The 20,412-nt window shown below is 42.6% G+C and overlaps 1 protein-coding gene across 1 annotated transcript; it reads right to left on the bottom strand.

Moving 5' to 3' along the window:
- Positions 1-479: 479 nt before the first annotated feature.
- On the bottom strand, positions 480-19,286 carry LOC117449877 (serine/threonine-protein kinase SBK1). The gene is made up of 4 exons (XM_034087781.2): positions 19,207-19,286; positions 7,334-7,515; positions 5,086-5,288; positions 480-3,089 (listed from the first exon to the last, which is right to left on the bottom strand). Exons 2-4 carry the CDS (start codon positions 7,494-7,496, stop codon positions 2,466-2,468), a joined length of 990 nt encoding a protein of 329 aa, XP_033943672.1. The 5' UTR covers positions 7,497-7,515; positions 19,207-19,286; the 3' UTR covers positions 480-2,465.
- Between the last annotated feature and the right edge of the window lie 1,126 nt (positions 19,287-20,412).

Raw genomic sequence — 20,412 nt, 5'->3', positions numbered from 1 at the left:
ATGCCTGTTGCCTCAACTCCTATTTCCGTGGCCCTTTCTCACTTCTCTTATTTTTCATTTCCTCGCTCCTCGCTCCTCGCTCCTCGGTCTCACCGGAGGTTGATTTGTCTGCGCCATCTTGAGTAGCGTCCCAATGGCCTTATTTCTGCCGAAGGACCGAGCAGCGAGGAGCGATAATGGAGGAGCTATAATCGAGGAACCACCAGACCATCCTTCGATGAAATCCTCAGACACTCGCCCCGCCCCCTTAATGTGTATCGCTCACTGATTGGACGATACAGTGATGCTTCTTGACATGAGAGCAGTTTACCAGCGGAGTGAAGAAAACACATGAACCTCACGAGAGTCACTCCTCAGTTTATACCGTGTTTTGTTTCAATTCATGTTTCATTTAGTTACAAATATGTGATATATCTGAACAACAACGTGGTCAAAAATCATTTTATTCATTTCTTGGAAACATTTTCATGATCGCTTTTTTCATTTATTGTCATTTCCATTCAGTCAGTCATTAAGTGCTATTAACATTTTAATGTGCTACATATCCAAACAAACAAAGTGTGCAGTCCAATGAATGTTAATCTAACTGGGTTTTGATAGATAACATATCTCTTTTTCTTCTCTCAATTATTTTATTTCTATTGTGCACTCTAATCAATATTAATCAAAAATATTGTTCGTGTATACATTTTAAGAATGGCGTTTATCTTTTTTGAGAATGAGTTCTTATTTGATTTCATTTATTTGGGTCTACAACAGATGATACAAATGTTTGTGTCAGTAAATGTGTAGGCGCGGGTGTTCCATTGCTCTTAAAACTCATTTCCTTGCTTCTCGTGGCTTCCTTGCATCTCTCCATGCTTCCCTGGTGGGAGGGACCAGTCACGGGGAAACGACGCAAGTGAGGCCGGACGCAAGGAATCCATTTAACCGAAGTGAGAAGGACCCTGTGTGTCTGTTACTCGCCTCCTGTTTTCACCTGACAGGACTTCAATGTGATGAGAGGAAGCAAGGAAAGGAAAGGCTTGGCTCTGTTTCGGGTGATTAGTAAAGGGGGAACACCTGGCCCATTAGCAACACCTGGGCTCGTTAACGACACCTGTGCCTGGTGCACGTTTATAAAGTCCCTTAGAGCTCAGTTGCTGCATTTATTTGGGCCTTTGTGTTTCTGACATTTCTACTCATGCACAACAATAATTCTGGAGTTACTAATAACTCGACCTTTAAATTATTGTTTTTCTCCTAATTAGCCTGGTTGTGTGCATCTCCCTTTTCTGTCATGGCCATGTGGTCCATTTTGTGACTTCACGTGCACATTGTTTAATGCTTCTTCAGTTTTATGAATAAACTAATTTTAATATGTATTATATCACCCACCAAATCCAAGTTTTATTTACAAAATACAAAATATTCTGAATATACATAGCTGGAGCTGATGCTGAAATGCTGTTGCACAGACAGACTTGAGAATAACTTTATACTGGATAATTACAAAAATACGACGTCACATAGTTCATGAACAAAGATGCATTTCATTTTTTGTTATGTTAACAAACAGTATGTACAATCTCTGGATAGTCACTCAAAATGGAACACTTCCTCATTCTTAGTTCTTGATATTTCGCTACATAAACCTAGTGCCTGGAGGCTTTATTTTTTTATTTTATTTTCATTAAAACCCCCTTCATGCATTTGTTTTTTATCAAAGACCCTTTTTTAAACATTAAGGCAACTGTAGGATTTGCTACTCCATGTAAATACAGATATTATTTTATGGGGCTGGGAACCCTAAACCTTGTTCCTCAGGCTACTTCCCAATATGCTGAAAACTAAAGGAATCAGTACTGCCAGATGTTATTAAATATTTACCTGACTATTCTGTTGTACAGATTTCTCATTCAAGACTTATGATTTATAAAATATTCTGCGTTTTTATTAAAATACCCGAGGAGCATGGCTTGATCGACCTGGTATCTTTACCAAAAGAACACCATCAATATAAAAGGCAATATATTTTTATAGTAGTGTTATAAAGTGGTATAAAGTTGTTTCAATCAGCCTTGTCTTGTCCAACTACATACTAACCTACATTTTGATATCAATTATAATAATAATAAAAACCATGAATATAGTGTATGATACGTGTTTTGACTTTTCAAAGATAAAGTAGTTACAGTAAGCCTTCTGGTTATAATATATTATGTAAGTACACATTATTGCATCTGAATATTTCTTCCACCACAATAACACCAGCATCTGTAGACTTTATGATGTTTTCTGAGTACTCCTGTCTTTTAAATTGAATATATAACCCAAGCTCTAGAGATATATGGTACCCCTCTACATGATGTAAACACCACACGTTTCAGGCACCTTTTTTTGCATATTCGACATGCTGCCTATGCCTATAGAAGCTTTATATTATATACATATTAGTCTCTACCTTCACCTCGCCATGCCCAGAACTATTCCCTGATTTTGCCATTTTCTACTGTCTGCTGCGGCTCAATCACGTTCACTTTTTTAAGCCAGTCCTTTTCCACGTAAGATTTGACTTCCCCCACTGTACACCTCTTTGCTAAATCAGGAGCAAGGAGCTTGCTAAACATCTCCATAGCTTCTGGGGTGAACCTTTGCCACAAAGGAGGAACGTCCTCCTCAGTGGTTGGTGTCTCCTCCATTGTGCACCAGTCTGCAAACTCCTGGTAGAAGTCATCCGAGTCCATGCAGCGCTCCCAGGGAAAGTAACCCGTGAGGATGCAGAAAATAACCACCCCGAAGGCCCAGGTGTCCAGGCTTGGCTCCACACTAAGCGGAGGGGTGGTCACTTCTTTCTGGCCCTCCATTAAGGCAACGGTACAAAGCTCCGGGGCCATGTAGGGTAGTGTCCCTGTGATAAATCGTATCATAGTTCCTCTCTTCTGGGCCAGGCCAAAGTCTGCTAGTTTGACCTGGCAGCAGTGATTGTCCAACAGGAGGATGTTTTCTGGCTTGACATCCCTGTGGACCAGGCCATGGCTGTGGATGAACTCCAAGGCACTGGCGATCTGGACGGCACAACGTTTTACTGAAGATTCTGGAATACCCACCTAGAACAACCAGACAAAGGAGGGATAGAGCTCTTTGTGTAATGTTTGAAGGTTTCAGAATAAAGATTGCACTCTAACCACAAAGAAGCCATAAACCATAAAGAAGGAAAGGCTAGAGGCAAATGTCCAAAATGTCAGGCCCGCCCCTCCCTACACGCAGATCACGGATACTGCGTGGGGCCCCATCTTGCGCAATTAAGCGTGCCACAGGGCTCGGGACACAGAGGGCCTCATCACCCCCTCATAACCAGGGGTATCATAACTCTGCGTGGGGCAGGGGCAGCCCTGTTCAGACTTTCCTACATCAAGTTTGAGTCTGCATGGCTGCATAAGATGCAAATAATGGTTTTATACATTTAGTTTGGCATTGTGTGAGTATTGGTGGTTTACTCTGGGTCCATGCTCCTTTTAACTTGGCATGTTGGTGCTACTATCCACACCCTTGATTAATGATGCTGTTAATGCTGTCTTATTGTTATTGGTGCCTGTAACATTACCTCTGATAGATAGTAAGGCTTGTATGAATAACTGTTTCAGAACTGATGGTATGATTGGTATTGGATAGGCTAGGTTGCCCTGACTTTCTCTGTGCCGTCCAACATAGTGATGTCTGCCAATGCCACTGGGCCAAGCCACTGCTGTGGAGTTTGAATTGTTTGTACAGCTTCAAGTTGTCTGCCTTTTCCATGATTTATTCTGCTGTTGATTCAATAATATGTGGAAGGTTACTGAAGCATGAGAACGCTTGCTGCGCCCACCACAGTGTCCACAGAGTTTGAATTTATTGTTGAGTAGTTGTATTCAATTGTTTGAGTTTTGTCTCTTTCCTTGTTAATTATTGTGAGGCTACACATATTAACATGCTCACACTGACATGTTGTTTTTGACAGATATAATATAATATAATGGCAAGGCAAAGTTCTGTCCATAACAATTATATTTATTGTTGGTTTGGACTACATGGCTAATGTTGCTGTTTTTGGATTTACTAGTGTACATAAACTCAGTAAAGTGTACCCAGTACATTTTAACTGATCAACATTTTATTAATAAGTACCTTCAAGTACCTTTTATTATACAAGTACTTTTACTATTACTTGAGTAAAAACCCTTTAACACTAGAACCGCCAACGGGTCAATTTTACCCCAGCTGTTTTTTGATTGTATGTAACTTTTTTTCTTCCAATACAATATTCAAGTCTCCCAGTCCGTGACTTTTCCTGAAAGTGTGTTATGTAGCACGCTCTGTTGTCAAAAATTGTCAATATGAAGTAAGATTGAAAAAATCGTCAAAGAAAATGCCATTTATACCTATATCCGCCAGTGGGTAATATTTACCTCATAGAAAATGCAGCGTAAACATGACGTGTTGATATAGCAACGCCTTTTGTCTACTGCGGTTCCTTATAGATAGATAGATAGATATATCAAAACTCACTCTTCTTGTATGATAAATAAAAGAACATTGTAACTTGAAAATCAATAGCGGGTACATTTTACCCGTTGGCCGTTTTAGGTATACAGCGACCTCTGGCGGTTCTAGTGTTAAAGTAACAGTACTACTCAACTACTGTACAATATTTGATTAGATTGGCACAGAGCATTTTTTAAAAACAAATGACTTACTTTTGGTTCAGAGAACAGCGCTCGACAATTTATTTGCAATCACAAAGTAGCCAACTACTATTTATTATTACAGTTACTGTAATACATGAAACTGACTTGGTTGTTTTATGATCAAATACTGGAAAAAGGTAAAAAATGAATCCTTCCCATTAGCCAAATATTACCATGTCAATACCGGTGAGCTTAAAACAGACTAAAACAAAGTGGTGAACATGGTTCACATTATATCTGTCCAACACGTGTTAGTTTAGACAGTGTGAGCATGTTAATATGTTGACATTAGCATTCATCTCTAAACCCACTGTACCTAAATGCAACCTCAACCGCTAGCATGGCTTTCCTCTTAGTGTCTTGCCAATGTTTGACTCACCTTTGGCTGGATGACAGCAAACAGGTCCCTCCCAATGACAAGTTCTTGGGCAAAGCAGTAGTGCTCATTAGAATGGAAGGCAATGCCGAAGAGGCCCACGATGCAGGGGTGGCAGGACAGGTGTAAGGAGATGCAGTACTCTCGCAGAAAGCCCTGCAGCTTAGTCGAGGCTTTGGGAATCACTTTCAAGGCCATGGGGGTCCCTGCAAGTAATTTGGATATTATTATCATTGTTCATGTACATCTTCTTTGTCTTAGGGTTAGGGACGCAGTGCTGATATTTAGTAGTTTCTGTATGGATTTTCTACAACCTTAAGCTGCACCGAGATCACTTCCTAACCCCCCTTCCAATGTTATTTTTAAGTGAAAGCTTCCAGGCCTTAAGCCAACCAGCCTAATGCCAGGTCGTGCTTTGCATTCTGCTCTGTCCTTGTCTAAACAGACACATGCATTGCTCCACTTTGGCTCGACTTATGTCCTCTCAGGTCACCTATAGAGGACGGCCATCACCCACCTTATGTTATATTCAAATGATGTGTTTCCCACCTCTCTTCTATTCACTCTAATTTCTCTGTAAAGTTCCTTAAAGTCTCTCCAGTCCAACCTTTTTGCTCTATAAATGACAACTTATTTGCATTTACTGGAAAATGTAGGAAGTTATTTATTTTTGTAGGTTGTAATGGTCGCTGTTTGGAATCAAGTCCCCTAGTTAAAGGGATAGTGGAAATTGAACCCCAAATAGTTTCGTTTTAACTTATATACAAGCATAATTACGTACCAAAACAATCACACCTGATTAAAAAAATATAATAATTGCCTTACGCATGTTAGAAGCACTTTATTGCAGCTTCCCCGAACTTTTTTAGAAACGAAATGATTGATTCAGCCAAGCCGGAAGTGAGGAAAACTCAGGAAGACGAAACAATTACAAACCATGGCGTCTATGCAGAATGAACGTGGAAGGGCAAATATACCAGACAAAGAAGAAGGATTGTACGAGGTATCCAGTGATGATAGCGAGTCAGAAACATCCTCTGAAAATGTAGTTTTAGGAACTGAATCTGAATCCGGTTCAGTAAGCGACGATGGTGAGAATATTGAGCCAGACGATGGACCATTACGTCCTTATTTGTTCGAGCCCGAGGTGATGGAGTTAGTTAACGGCATGGGCAATGGCGAGGATGACCAGGACCAGGCGCCAGATGATGCACCCCTACGCACAAATAATCTTGACTGGTAGGTCCCTAAGCATAGCTCACGCTAGGCGCTATATTATATATTGCAAAAGTTGGCATGCATGCACTGTAGGCCTATGGCTATGCCCGAGGATGACTGCATGTAGGGTACATTTCATAACATACCAGGGTCAGGTTCACATAAATTATCTTGTCACATTTATTATTGTATATGTAACAGCCTTATGGGCATTAATTACATGAATACATTTAAATGAATTGTATACTAGCATGATATACAGCTAGAGCCAATCGGTCTTTTGACGTAGTATGGTCCTAATCCTAGGCTAGCCAGGCTGCCTGTCGAGTGTAGGCTGTACTCACAGTACTGTTAGTCTATCATGTCTATATGATGACTGTAGTGTACACATTCGACACTGTGTACCGGATTATCGGATGACGAGGCCTCCGGTCGCCTAATCGACAGGCAATAAATGGCGTTGTACACAATGGTACAGGCTAATGATGCATTAAATCAGCCAGAAAACATAATAAAATACTCGTGCCTCGTCCAATGTTTGTGCCCGTCTTCCTTTGTTTTCGTCATCACCCGAAGATTCCCGAAGTATTTCGTTTCATTGAGAGGGCGTGGTCGGGAGCAGTACAATTGAAAATAAAATGAAACTAAGCGCATGAAATAAAAAAAAATGGTTTATTATGCTTATTTTTTATAAAAATACATAAGTTAAACCCAAAATTCGCGGATTTCCACTATCCCTTTAACTTAATGAAAGCTAGCCCTAACCCCCTAACCCTAACATTGAAATTAAACAAGTTACTACCCCTAACCCTAAAACAATTCCATTCCTTACATTCCTAAAAATTGGCTAAAACATGTCATCACCTACTTTTTAGATATCGATTTGCAACAGATTCAAATCAATGCATATGTACGGGGGAAAGAAAGTGAACATTTTCTCGACAGGATTATATTACTGTAATTGGTGTTAGAAAGAAATGGCTACAAGGTTACTCTCCACTGAAAGAGATTGTAAATTAGAGTGCAGTCTAACCCCTGAAGCGATGTGTGACCAGCAACACTTTGCCATATTTCCCCCGGCCGATCTCCTTGACGATGTTGAAGTGTTCCTGGATCTCCCTCTGGCTCAGGCTCTGTGCCGTCAGCTCCATCAGCTCGTCGATCAGGCTGCCGTCAGCCAGGCCCAGCTCAATCATCAGGAGAAACTACTCAAATCTTAGGGTTACAGAAACCAGCTATTACAAATCAGAAAAGTTCACAATGTCCCTTTCTAACAGTAACTATCGTCCAGGAAAGAATGACTTAAAAATAAATACCGTTCAATCCATATTTGTATTATAATATAGTATAGCTAGTATATGTGTTTTTCCAATCTAAATCTCCAGACATACAGTGGGGATTTATTTAGTTGTAAACAAGAACAAGCGTTTTTACAAAGTTAACTCTTTTTGCTCCTCTTGCTTTTTAAGGTGTATTTGTTTTTTTAATGTTACAAATATTAGTCAAAGGAAATAATGAGAAGTTTTGGCAAAAGTGGTATTTTGAAACTACATTTGAGTGTAGTCTATCCCTAAAAAGTAAAAAATATGATGGTTTTCAACTAATAATGTATGTATAATTTTCTAGCATGTATTCTACTTTCCTGTTATGTTATGTACCGATTTGGTGATAAACCATTATATGATTTTCCCAAATAATTTCAACTACTTGTCCCTCTCCTCCTGAGTTGATTTGAGGTTATTCAGATCACCTGTTGGTGCATTTTCCCTCTCGGCCAATCAAATATGACCCTGCTCTTTCTAAAAGGGTTAAGAGCGGTAGAGAATTGCACACCTAGGACATTCTGAACCTTCTGCCATATAATGTACACCTCATTTCAGCAGATATTTTCAGCCAGGGGCTCTGCAATTTAACCTTTTGACACTTATTTTCTGAGCTTTTAATGATTCGGAAACCGATTTGTTGGAAATTAGGGAATATATTTACATTATGGGTCCATCCAAAGTCTCCTAAACTCAATGCAGGTCTTACTTTGATGGCAAAGACTTACTTCTAGCCTTTTTACTAGTGATGTTACATATTGCGCAGAGGCTTCAGAGCGTGTGTCGAGTAATTCCCGAAGCTTTTTGTGAAGCTTGTATCGTTTTGGGCCAGTGACGTCATAGATGACAAACGAAGCCTCGCTGCCTGCGGATACCACATGACTGCTTCAGAAAGTGCTTTAGATCGGTTGAACCACAACGCTCATATTACCCATGGATGTATACTAAGAACCTTATTACCCCTCCTGTACCCGGGCCCAGTGACGGAATTAAGAGAGCTCAGACCCTCACTAATATAGAGGTCGGAATATTTCATAAGTATAAATAAATAAAAGCATAAATAAATGTAGGAATAAAAACATGAATAAATAGGATGCAGTGTTTTCGGGTAGATTCAGTGTGTGGGCTGTGTCTCAGTTGGAAAGCAGTGGACCGCAGGGTCCATGGTTCAAGTCTTTCTTTTTGTTTATAAAAGCTACAGCTAAATGAGAATGTAGTTAACTAGAGCAGTGGTTCCCAAACGGTGTGCCGCGGCACACTGGTGTGCCGTGAGTCAAGTCCGGGTGTGCCGTGGGATTTTGTGACAACTATACGTTATTATTGCAATATACAACTACACAAAAAGAATTATTTAATTTACTATATCAGTACTTTGTAGGTTTATATGTACGTAATCTGCGCGACTTGCGCGTCCACATCTCCACGTGCAGTGCTGCATAAACATGGCTGAGTCAGCGATAACTTTCGAGGGGTGGAGGTATGCCCATTATTTTGAGTTCGTCCGAAGAATAGACAGGAATGTGACGGTGAGGTGCAAACTGTGTCCAGGCCAGAAGCTGTTATCCACTGCTGTGAACACCACGTCAAACCTCAACACACACCTGCAAAGAACACATGCTAAGGTGAAGCTAACGCACACGCTATTTGTTGTTTGTTTATATCACGTAGTGGTCTGTTCTTCTTCTCTGTTTTCCGGTTGTTGCCTGTTTTGAATGACAAATACACACTACCGCCGCCTGCTGGTAAGGAGAGTTATTGCCACTCACGCATGCGCAGTTCGTACGTGCTCGGCGAGTAAAGTAACGAGTTAGTTAATTTGTAAATCGGCAAAATATTTGCAATAGCACATGTTTCAATGCTGATTGCTGAAATGTTACATTTATAATTTGTAGTTCAGGACCATGGACAATGCAGCTTCCTTGCATTGACAGTTCTCTGTGCTGAATTTCTGCCGAGTTTCCTTTGCCTCATTTTTTATTGTGTGACCTGTCTGGTTTACATGAGTGTGTTGCTGCTTTGATGAAGCCTAATTTGATAACGTTTCAAATTAATTTCTGAAATACTTCATTAATAAATATTTCATGCGTAATATAGTTGTCTTTGTCACATTTTATTTGGCATTAGTAAATAATTATGCACATGTACAGATATTTTACATGATATGAGTGATAAAACGTGTTATAAGGGCTATTTTGCACAATAGGTGTGCCTTGAGATTTTTACTTGACCTTTGGTGTGCCTTGGGCACAAAAAGTTTGGGAACCACTGAACTAGAGAATGCAATTCCTGAAGAAATTGCTAGTGGGAATGCTTTATGCTGAAAAGCTGACGCTGAATTGCTATGCTGAAATCTAATGTGTAAGAAGAAAGTGAAGAATTTAGATTGAAATGATAAATGAACACTGGGGGCTTGAATGTGTGATAAGAGAAGAAAAGAAAGGCTTGGAAAAGCAGCAGAATATTTGAACTGCAAACTATTTAACTAACTTGAAAATGCCGTTGCCATGGCGAGTGGTCTGTCGCCATGGCAACGGCATTTGATGACACCCCATTATACGCTTAGATGCGTTGATGGCTGCATCGTTACCAAACCTGTGAAGTTTTGGGCCATTTGGAGCATTTTCACTGAAGTTATGAGAAAACCGTGCTTCATGGCGAGCATTGTGTTGCCATGGCAACGGCATTTGAAGAAATCTCAAAACTGTCCCGTAGATGTCTTCACGGCTGGACTGTTAGCACACATGTGAAGTTTGACCACTTTTTGAACATTTTCATAGGAGTTAATGTATTGCGACATCGTCTTTTATGGCGAGGGATGCTTTTCCATGGAAACGGCATATGATGACACCCCATAATTGACGTAGAGCTGTTGAGGGGAGGACCATTAACCATTATCTGAAGTCTGCTGCTCTGAGCATGTCAGTTGGAGTTATGACATCGTGTTCCATGACACAGATGTTTATATTTGAGCTAACGAGGTGTCCAGAGATCAAAGGTTTCCATTGTTCTGAATGAGAGATAAACCTCTTACATGTGAACGTTTTGTTGAAGAACCGTAACAGATATCGGTGAAATTTCAAAGCGTGAAGCGTCTCAAGGACCTTGAGTATCTGAAGTGTGCTTTTTGTGTACTTTCGGGTCAATAATGTTGCCTTTTTGGCAGATTAACTAAAAGGTGTGCGGCTGCTGCTGTGAGGAAATATCAGCCTGAAATTACAATGGGCTTTAATGGAGACATGTTGAAAGTCTTTGGTCACTTCATGCCCTCAAGAGGCATTTTGTTTAATTATTTTGTGCTTAATTATTTGTAATGGGTTTAACCTGCGTGCTGTCCCAGAATGGGACCCAGGAGGGCCGCATACTTACCACCCTGACTTGCAAAGACCAATTGTTAGCACCGCAAGGTATTCCGTTGGTCCAGTCAGTCAGGGCTTGAAGAAGAAAGGATCCGAACCTATCCAAAACCAACCTGTAAAAATAAACATAACCTATACATTGCACGGCTCCAAGTCATGTTAAAGGAATACACTCACCTAGAATCCTCAATGTTGAAGATATGTCTTGGTAGAAAGAAAACAAGTAGTCTATTACAACCCTCAGTAGAGGTTTCAGAATAAAAATTAGGGTTTACACCCAATATAAAAGTGTCACCATGAGGGAGAAAGGTTTACCTAAAACATAAATAACCCCAAATACCCAACACCTGGTAACTTGTGAAAAAACAAACCCCAAATTGTACCCAGGCACACCACTAACAAAACACCTTTCCAGAGCAATCCCCTCGGTGAAGAAAATAATAGGGATAAGGGATTAGAAAAAAGTAATAAAACCAAACAATCAGGAAAACAGACCACATTTTGGAAAAGAGGGTTCGGCAAACCTAAATCTATTTAATGCATACCCACACAAAATATAGGAAATCAAGAAAAATAGAATACCACTGACTATACAATTAAAACCAAAACTGAAACAAGTCAGTTAGGAAAATAATACCATTAACCTGTTAAGCCCGAGAGTAGGAGGAGAAGACGACAGCTTCCACGTGGCCTCCTCTGCAAGTAACAAGAAATGGTGCAAGACGAACTTGTGAAACTAATGTCGCCAACCAAACGTCGAGCTGGCAGCTGGCAGGCTTAGGACCGGCGGACGGGCAATCATCCCGACCGTCGAAAACCGAGGCCTGTCAGTGCTTCAACTCAATGTCGAGGGCCTAACAACCGCCAAACTCGAAGTCCTGCGTCACCTGGCTGATTCCAATAGGGCAGCGGTTCTGCTCCTGCAGGAGACACACTGCACATCAGACAACATCCTCAAGATCCCTGGGTTCCATCTCGCTGGGTCCATCTACAGCAAGCAACACGGTGTAGCAACGTTCGTCCGGACTGAAATAAGCTGGTCAGCCAGTAGCCAATCCCCACCAGGCTCTAACATCGAGTGGCTGGTTACAAAAATCCAGGAAACATCAGTCGTCAACGTATATAAGCCCCCACCATCAGAGCTGTCCATGACGTCACTCCCATCAATAACTGCACCCGCCATCTATGCAGGTGACTTCAACTGTCAGCACACAGACTGGGGTTACAACTACACAACACCTAATGGAGTGGCGCTGAGTGAATGGGCCTCCAACACCGATGCACTGCTGCTATATGACCCCAAGGAGCCTCCAACCTTCTTCTCTGCACGCTGGAACACCTCCACCAAGCCTTCGCCACATGCCACAGTAACGACCCGATACCGGTGAGACGCGTCCTGGACAGGTTTCCCCGCTCACATCACCGACCATCCATCATTAAAGTCCCATCACTGGTGGAACCGGTACCAGGGAAACCCGTCAAGCGATGGAACTTCCGAAAGGCCAACTGAAAGAGGAGACTGAAAGAATGTCAGCTGGCCTGCCAGACCCAGCCGACCTGGATACGGCCTATGCAGCCTATTGCCAGGTCCTCCTGGGTGCGGCAAAGAAGTCCATCCCACGTGGCTATAACAGGAATTACATCCCGGGTTGGGACGAGGAATGCAGCCACCTTCTGTGTGACCACCAGAGGGCTAGCTCCAGAGAAGAGGTGGATGTGACTGCAGCAGCACTGCTCAAGAAGCTAGATATCACCCGCAGGGCCAGATGGACAGAGGTCGTTGAATCAATCGACTTCACCCATTCTAGTCGCAAGGCGTAGCAGCCCATCAACCAGCTCACAGGCATAAATACAATACCCCACAGCTGTCCAGTCACAGCAAACGCCATCGCATCCCAGCTCCTGAAGAACGGCCGCTTCCCGGATGCTGACAAAGCCTTTGCCCTACTGACATCGCGTGAGGTGTCTTGCATCTCGGGAGCGGCCAGTGTCGATTCCAACCTCTCGGGATAATTCACAGCAGAGGAACTCAGTGAGGCCATGAGCAAGCTCAAGCCAGGCAAATCCCCTGGCCGTGACAACATCCACCCGGAGTTCGTCATCCACCAGAGCACAACAACATCTGGCTGGCTCTGTGCTTTCTATACATCATGCTACCAGAGATTAAAGCTCCCAAAGACTTGGCACCGTGCCTCTGTCATAGCTCTGCCGAAGCCAAATAAATCTGCAGAAGACCCCAAGTAATACAGACCAATCTCGTTGCTCTGTGTCCCATTTAAAATCTTGGAGAGGATGATCCATAGCCGCATCGAGCCAGTGGTGGACTCTCAGCTCCCACGGGAACAAGCTGGTTTCCGTCGTGGAAGATCAACAGCAGACCAGGTAACACTACGCTGTCAAGACATCGAGGACAGCTTCCAGGACAATGAGAAAGCTGGGGTAGTGTATTTGGATCTGACTGCTGCATATGACACTGTGTGGCTCCGGGGACTCCACCTGAAGCTGCTGAGGACAATACCGGACCGCCACATGGTGAAGTTCATCATGGAGACACTTTCCAACCGTAGCTTCATCCTCCAGACCAGCAGTGGCCAGTGCAGTAGGCTCAGAAGACTGAAGAACGGGGTACCGCAGGGGTCTGTTCTCTCGCCGATGCTGTTCAATGTTTACATCCACGACCTACCTGATACAGCATCCAGAAAGTATGGCTACGCAGACGATCTTGCCATCATGCTGAGCCGACCAACATGGAAGGCGATGGAAGAGGGTCTTAACGAAGACATGGGCACACTAGTAGCATACCTCCGAAGGTGGCGCCTACAGCTCAGCGTCGGGAAAACAGTCGCAGCGGCATACCACCTTAGCACCAGAGAAGCCAGGAGGGAACTTGAGGTGCGCGTCGACAACAAATGTCTGGAGGTCCAGCAAGCCCCGAAGTATCTTGGAGTGCGTCTGGATCGGACATTGTCCTTTAAAAAACACCTGGAAGAAGTCAAGGCCAAGGTGACATCCAGGGTCGCGCTGATCCGCCGCCTCGCTGGAACAACCTGGGGAGCCTCCGCTAAGACGCTGCGAATATCCACTCAAGCCCTGGTCTTCTCTGTAGCGGAATACTGCGCCCCAGTCTGGAGCAGAAGCCCTCATGCGAGAAAGGTCAATGTGGCTATCAATACCTCCCTCAGAATAATAACTGGATGCTTAAAGCCTACCCCTGTGTCCCTCTTGCCAGTCCTCGCGGGAATAGCACCGGCCGGCCTCCGACGGGAGGCTGCCACCCTCGCCCTGGCCAGGAAGGCACAAAAGTATGACTGGCACATCCTGCACAACACCACAATAACTCCAGCACCTCCAAACAGACTCAAGTCCCGCCACCCCTACAACATAGCAGCTCAAGAGATGCTCAACTCCACCTCTGAGGACATCTCCAGAGATGCATGGTTGGCAGCAGCTTGGAAGCAGGAGTGGGAGTCAGCCGGGCCCTCCCGAATCCACTGTTACATCTGGGACCCAGGAGATGGCACCATTGGAGGAGACGACCTACCGCGCCGGCAGTGGACCACTCTGAACCGTCTACGAACTGGGGTCGGTCGCTTTAAAACCTCGATGAAGACGTGGGGCTTGGCGGACAGTGCGGCATGCGAGTGCGGTGACCCTGAGCAGACCGCTGTCCATATAATCACCATCTGCCCCTTATATAGACCACCCTCGGAAGCCAGCCTCTTCAACCTAGGACCAGAGATGCGGGCGTGGCTACACGACACCGAGTTGGACATCTAACGTTATACGAAAGAAGAAGAAGCCCGAGAGACCCCGGTTCCGGGGGCCTCCTGCAATATCTTGCAGAAAACAGTGTCTGAGGGCATGTTCATTTAATAAACTATGTTTTATATCCATGTAACGGGAAGAAACTCATCATTTTAATTTTTTTTTTCAAAAGAAACCCCACGATGCTAACGCTGAGCCTCTGAATTAGCAACGAGCGAAAAATGCTAACAGATGACTGCACCGAAATTCACTCACAAAACCTTATTATTTATCTTTGCTGCACATCTCAACCCATCGTTTCACATCGTGAGGAGACACAGAATCGATGGGTACCCTCATTATCACTCAATTATACGAACTCTCAGAGATAATAACAAGAACACATCAAAATATATGGAGCTAGTTAGCCAAAAACGGCAAAATGGCTCACCTGTGTGGTAGTCTGGTCAAAAGTGGTCTTCAATGGTATTAAAACGATAAAAACAATGCTGAAGTTAATCCATAGGTTAATCCAATGTGTCACTTTGAAATGATTTCTGATAATCCATGAGCAATAAATCAGCTTTTCGGTTTTGAGATGTCAAACCTAGAGACAGCTTCGCTCTGGAGCAAAACTGCTTGCGTGTGTGTGTGGGGAGATTCCCTTTCGATTATATTGGCTCTAACGGTCAGAAAGAGATGTACCAGATACCCCAAATATCATCCAAGTAATGGAAATAGCAATGAAAGAGTTTCGGACAAAGGGCTAAAGCGGATTCCTCCCAATCCGCCATATACATATTTACGTAGGCTGGAGCGAATTTGGGAGTCCCAGCAGCTTCTACTGAAGCCAGTCCCCAACTCCGGGGGACTTCCGGTTGGGGACTTTGGGCGGCAGTATACACCGTGAAGTGGTTTGCGGCCTGCCAGTAAACCCAAAGCAGAAGAAGTGACGTCAGCGGCTTCATTTGCCTAATCCACCCCCAGGGACTTTTTCTGGTGTAAACGCGATCTGTACTTAGTTCATGCGAACTAAAGAGTTCGCATGAACTAAGTTTGCATGAACCTTTGTGGGAAAAGTACCGCAGTGTGAACGCGGCTATTGGGAACTCGGTATGAGATAGAGCTGTTGAGATGTTCAATATGCCTGTTTTACACACTTTGACCAACAGTGGGGTTTGTGTTCAAATGAAGCCCATGATGAAGCCTCATGAGATGAACCTTTTTGCGAACCAATTGGCTGGAAAGCTTCAAAGCTTCATAAGGCTTCATCTCGCCATCACTACTTTTTACTGTAACAGTCCCATATTCTTGAGGCAAAGGGGCATCACACATTTTAGCTGAAAGTCCCTCTGAACCTTTGTTGATTGGAAGTTATTCAGATCACCTGTTGGCTCCTAATGAAGAGTTGAAAGCAGCTTGGTGCATTTCCCTCTCAGCCAATGAGAGTGTGAGGATGCCTTTTCTTGAGACGTTGAGAACTACACACCCAGGACAATCTGACCCTTCCTTATCTTAATGCCAGTGTGCGAAAAAGTATTATTTACAAGTAGATCTTTCAATTGACTTGTCTGGCGGACAAGTGATGTTTTTCGCCCTGATATATTGATACATTCAGTTTACAAAAGGCAGAACTCATTCGCAAATTGTACGTGTCCGCCATTGTTCGTTTAGACATGTTAGTTTCGGTTCTGCTTGTCGATTCCTAAGGAAATGCATCTCGCCGCTTTCTGTACAGTTAGACGGAGAGGGGCGGGAAGTGTAGCACAGTGGCAGGGTTGGGAAGCAAAACTCCGTTCCGAGTAAGAACAAATAACAATTGTCTGGTACCGGGATTAATAAGAGTTGTGAGGACAGGAGGCGAGGCCGAGCCCCGTGGACCGCAGCTCTCTCTCTCTATGCTCCGTATCAGCTGATCGCTGCACGGTGCAGCTCAGCGTCTCTCTCTCTCTTTCTACACACAGCGGATCCGCTGCCCGTTTTACAGCCTCATCTTTGTCAAACTTTCTTATGTTCTTTCTCTAACACGTAATGAAGGTTATTAAGCGTTTTAACTCCTGTGTTGTTAATATTGACCACCATTTCCTTTATGAAGTAAAGCAGCAGTCTGTGTCCTCGCGCTGTCCTCACATCCCCGGACCCCCAGACTCAAAGGAGCACAGGGATGTCAGTAGCCTATTGTTTATGAAGCAGGGTATAGAAAGTAACTGCATTATTGAAATGAAAATACTATTTATTTACTTTTACCAACAGTGCAAGCGTCTTTGAGTTGTAGAAACGCGCTAGGCCTATAGGCTATAAATATAATGTATTATTATTATTAGGTTATGTCCTATGTGTTGGACATGTGTGGTTGGACTCTGTCTCACAGGCAGGTTGCAGTGTAACATCAGAGGAGACTGGGCCAATTGTACATTCTCAAACTGCACCACTTAGAACTAACTAAACAATGCAGAGATTATTTTTATATAATTGTATTCAATAACTGTAAGAAATTCAACAGTATGAAGTGATTTGTAACTAGGAATACAGATTTGACTTAATGTTTTCATAAATATATTTTTCTCCCAGTTTGTCATGGGACTTATTTTGACCCTCTCAAAGAACCGAAAATAACCGGAATCGAAAAGCAGAACCGGAATCGTTAAAATCCAAACGATACTCAACCCTTTGTGTGATGCAGTAAAATCTTACCGCTCACTTACGTTAGCGGTGTCATAAAAACCGTGGGAAAATGTAAAATACGATGGCGAAGAAGAAGATTCCAGTGGCCCCAATTTTTGTCCATTCAAGTGAAAAATGTATTCGGACAAGTAAATTGCCAAACTCACTTGTCCATGGACAAGTACTCTCTAAAAACTTTTTCTCACACTGAATGCACACCTAATTTCCGGAGATTGTTTCAGACAGAACCGTTTCCCGAATGAAATGATCCCAAAACCTAGTTCAAGTGTACATCAACACTCTCTACTAGATCACCTGCATCAGGCAGATGTTTGTGCTACTCGTACTAGGATTTTCCCCTGAATTACTATAACCTTAACCCAAAAGCTTTCTTTTTTTGTATTTCTCAAAACCCCTATAACACACATTTCTTTTACACAAATTAGGCATTTGTCCCTAATACAAAATTGAGGAATTTTAGGGATGTCCCGATCACCTTTTTTTGCTCCCGATCCGATTCCGATCATTTGATTTTGACAATCTGCCGATACCGATATTTCCCGATCCGATCTTTATGCAATGCATTAAGAGAGAAAAAAGGTAACAGATAACGGCTGGTCATCCAACGCGATGAATTCAGCTATTGCTGTGTTGGCCTTTTCACTGTTCTGGGGCAGTTTCTCTTTCCTTTTAAAAGTCTCTGAAAGTGTTGGTTGTTTCAGTGCCGTTACCTGAGTGGCCGCTGTGTACTCGTCGTGTTGTTGTTGATGTTTGTTTCTCAGGTAGCGTATTAGATTGGTCGTGTTGAACGTAGCTCTGTTCTTTCCACCACGCGGAACCTCTGCCTTGCAAACATTGCATCTGGCTGTTACACTGCCTTCGCTTTCAATTTTATAATACTTCCAAACTCCTGACATTTTCTCTGTCCCGACTCCCGAGTCACCAGCTGAACGTAGCCTCTCCTTAGCTTACTGCTACTATAGACACTGCGCCCTGCTCACTCTGTTGCCAGATTTCAGAGAAATAAGCAACCAGGTCTATGAAAACAAGCCCAAAGAAAGCAACACATACATGATGTTGTGTAATTTTAAACCAAAACTAAGTCCTCAGGATGACTTTAAGACATGAACATGGTCATTTTTGTTTTGTAACATTAAATAAAATAATAAAAATATTTTCAAAAGAAAAAAAAAAAGATCCCGATCCCCCATTTTTTTTCTCCCGATTCCGATCTTTTGAAAATCACGTGATCGGCTCCGATCCCCGATCACGTGATCGGGACATCTCCAGAATTAATTAGAAATGTATTTTACTCCAGGGCATCTTTATCATAAATAATAATCATCAATTGTGAAGGCATGTTTGAGATTTGTTTCTCTGAGTAACTTTTTGTAGTTTAATAGGGTCAGTAACTGTACATCACCTTCCCTTACATCTGGGGAATTGCCACTGCCAAAAATGTTTCACTATAGTTGTAAAATATCCATTTTAAATGTTCCATAATTTGTTTTATCTTTAATTTGAGTTCTTCAATTTAACACTGGTCTTGTAGCACACCGGCAATGGATTTGTAACTCGGAAATACAACCTTCAATAATTATATTCTTAAATGATAACGAAGTTTACGAAAGATATACACAGATGTTATAGAGCTATGTTTTTTAGTAGTTGCTTGGTAATTTGAACATAATTAATCAAACATTGCAATAAAACATTTTGTTATCCTGTTATCTGAACTGTTGCAGCCGTAATGGCTATTAATAGTATCATACATGGTTATCACTTCATATTAATACATAGGGATCAGTTTCAAGACTTACCTTTTATCAATTTGTTTCCAATAGTCACAGAATTCTAAAATCAGGAAATCCAAACACACAAATTAATCAAACCGACTCACACCACCATGCCTAAAATGATACAAATCCAGCTAAGCAATGTGATGTAAAACTGCCGGTTAAGAGTCTGCTGCAGTGATCAGCGTGCAGAGTGGACCTGAGAGTTTTCCTGACCAGTCTGAGCTCTCCTCTCAGGACAGACCCACTGACAGCTGATTTGAAACTGCCTCTGCAAAGGAGACACACACACACACACACACACACACACACACACACACACACACACACACACACACACACACACACACACACACACACACACACACACACACACACACACACACACACACACACACACACACACACACACACACACACACACACACACACACACACACAGAGTATCAATCAGCTACACTGCATGTTTACTGTAAGTTATACCTGACAGATTCATGGGTCGGTCCCCACTAATATGCACATGTGCACCAAGGTCCAACAGATGAAGAAGGTCCTCTGTGATCACACTACTTTATGTTAATGTAGCTGTTTACAGTTTTGCGTGGAATTAGCACACCGGTCACCATAGGTGGATTTTGCGGGGGGGCAGGGGGGGCATTGCCCCCCCCCTAGTGGCTGAAATATATTACAGCATTACTACGTCGAAAACTGTTCCAATACAAATATTTCGTATATCAATATTTTAATAAGGTAGGACACTGGTTAATAATAGTGTTCAAGTAACCAAGGGATATAGTAGTTATCAAATAAGTATAAGATGTGCACAGTTATGATACGTTCTACAGTTATGTATTAGGGCTGCACGATATTGAAAAAAACTGACATTGCGATTTCCCCCCCCCCCCCCCCCCTGCAGTATATATTGCGTTTTTTTAACCTGTTAAGCCCCAAAGTCCCGGTGGGTACTTTACTTTTTTTTTCACGACACTGTGTCTGTAATATTTAAGGACCTATTAATGTGTTATACCAGATTAACGGAAATAATCTTAGCTAATTGACGATACAAACAATTTTTACCAAAACAAAACACAAGTCTCATAAGAAGCATCTACATGACCCCTGAGCGAAAGATGCTAACACACTTTGGCACAGAACTCAAGATAAAACTACCCTTATTACTTATCATAGCTGCACATACAAGATATCCGATTAAAGCTGAGGTTCCACAGA

Source organism: Pseudochaenichthys georgianus, chromosome 7 (assembly GCF_902827115.2).
Source record: "Pseudochaenichthys georgianus chromosome 7, fPseGeo1.2, whole genome shotgun sequence".
NCBI lineage: Eukaryota > Metazoa > Chordata > Actinopteri > Perciformes > Channichthyidae > Pseudochaenichthys > Pseudochaenichthys georgianus.
The sequence above is the reverse complement of the archived record's forward strand: the minus strand, read 5'-3'. Positions and strand labels throughout refer to the sequence as shown.

Excerpts from the sequence above, each read along its gene's own strand:
- LOC117449877 (XM_034087781.2), bottom strand. The coding sequence starts at position 7,496 with ATGATTGAGCTGGGCCTGGCTGACGGCAGCCTGATCGACGAGCTGATG. Across the intron at positions 5,289-7,333 it reads GGTCACACATCGCTTCAGGG|GGACCCCCATGGCCTTGAAA; the intron begins GTTAGACTGCAC and ends AATTACTTGCAG. Across the intron at positions 3,090-5,085 it reads TTGCTGTCATCCAGCCAAAG|GTGGGTATTCCAGAATCTTC; the intron begins GTGAGTCAAACA and ends TGGTTGTTCTAG.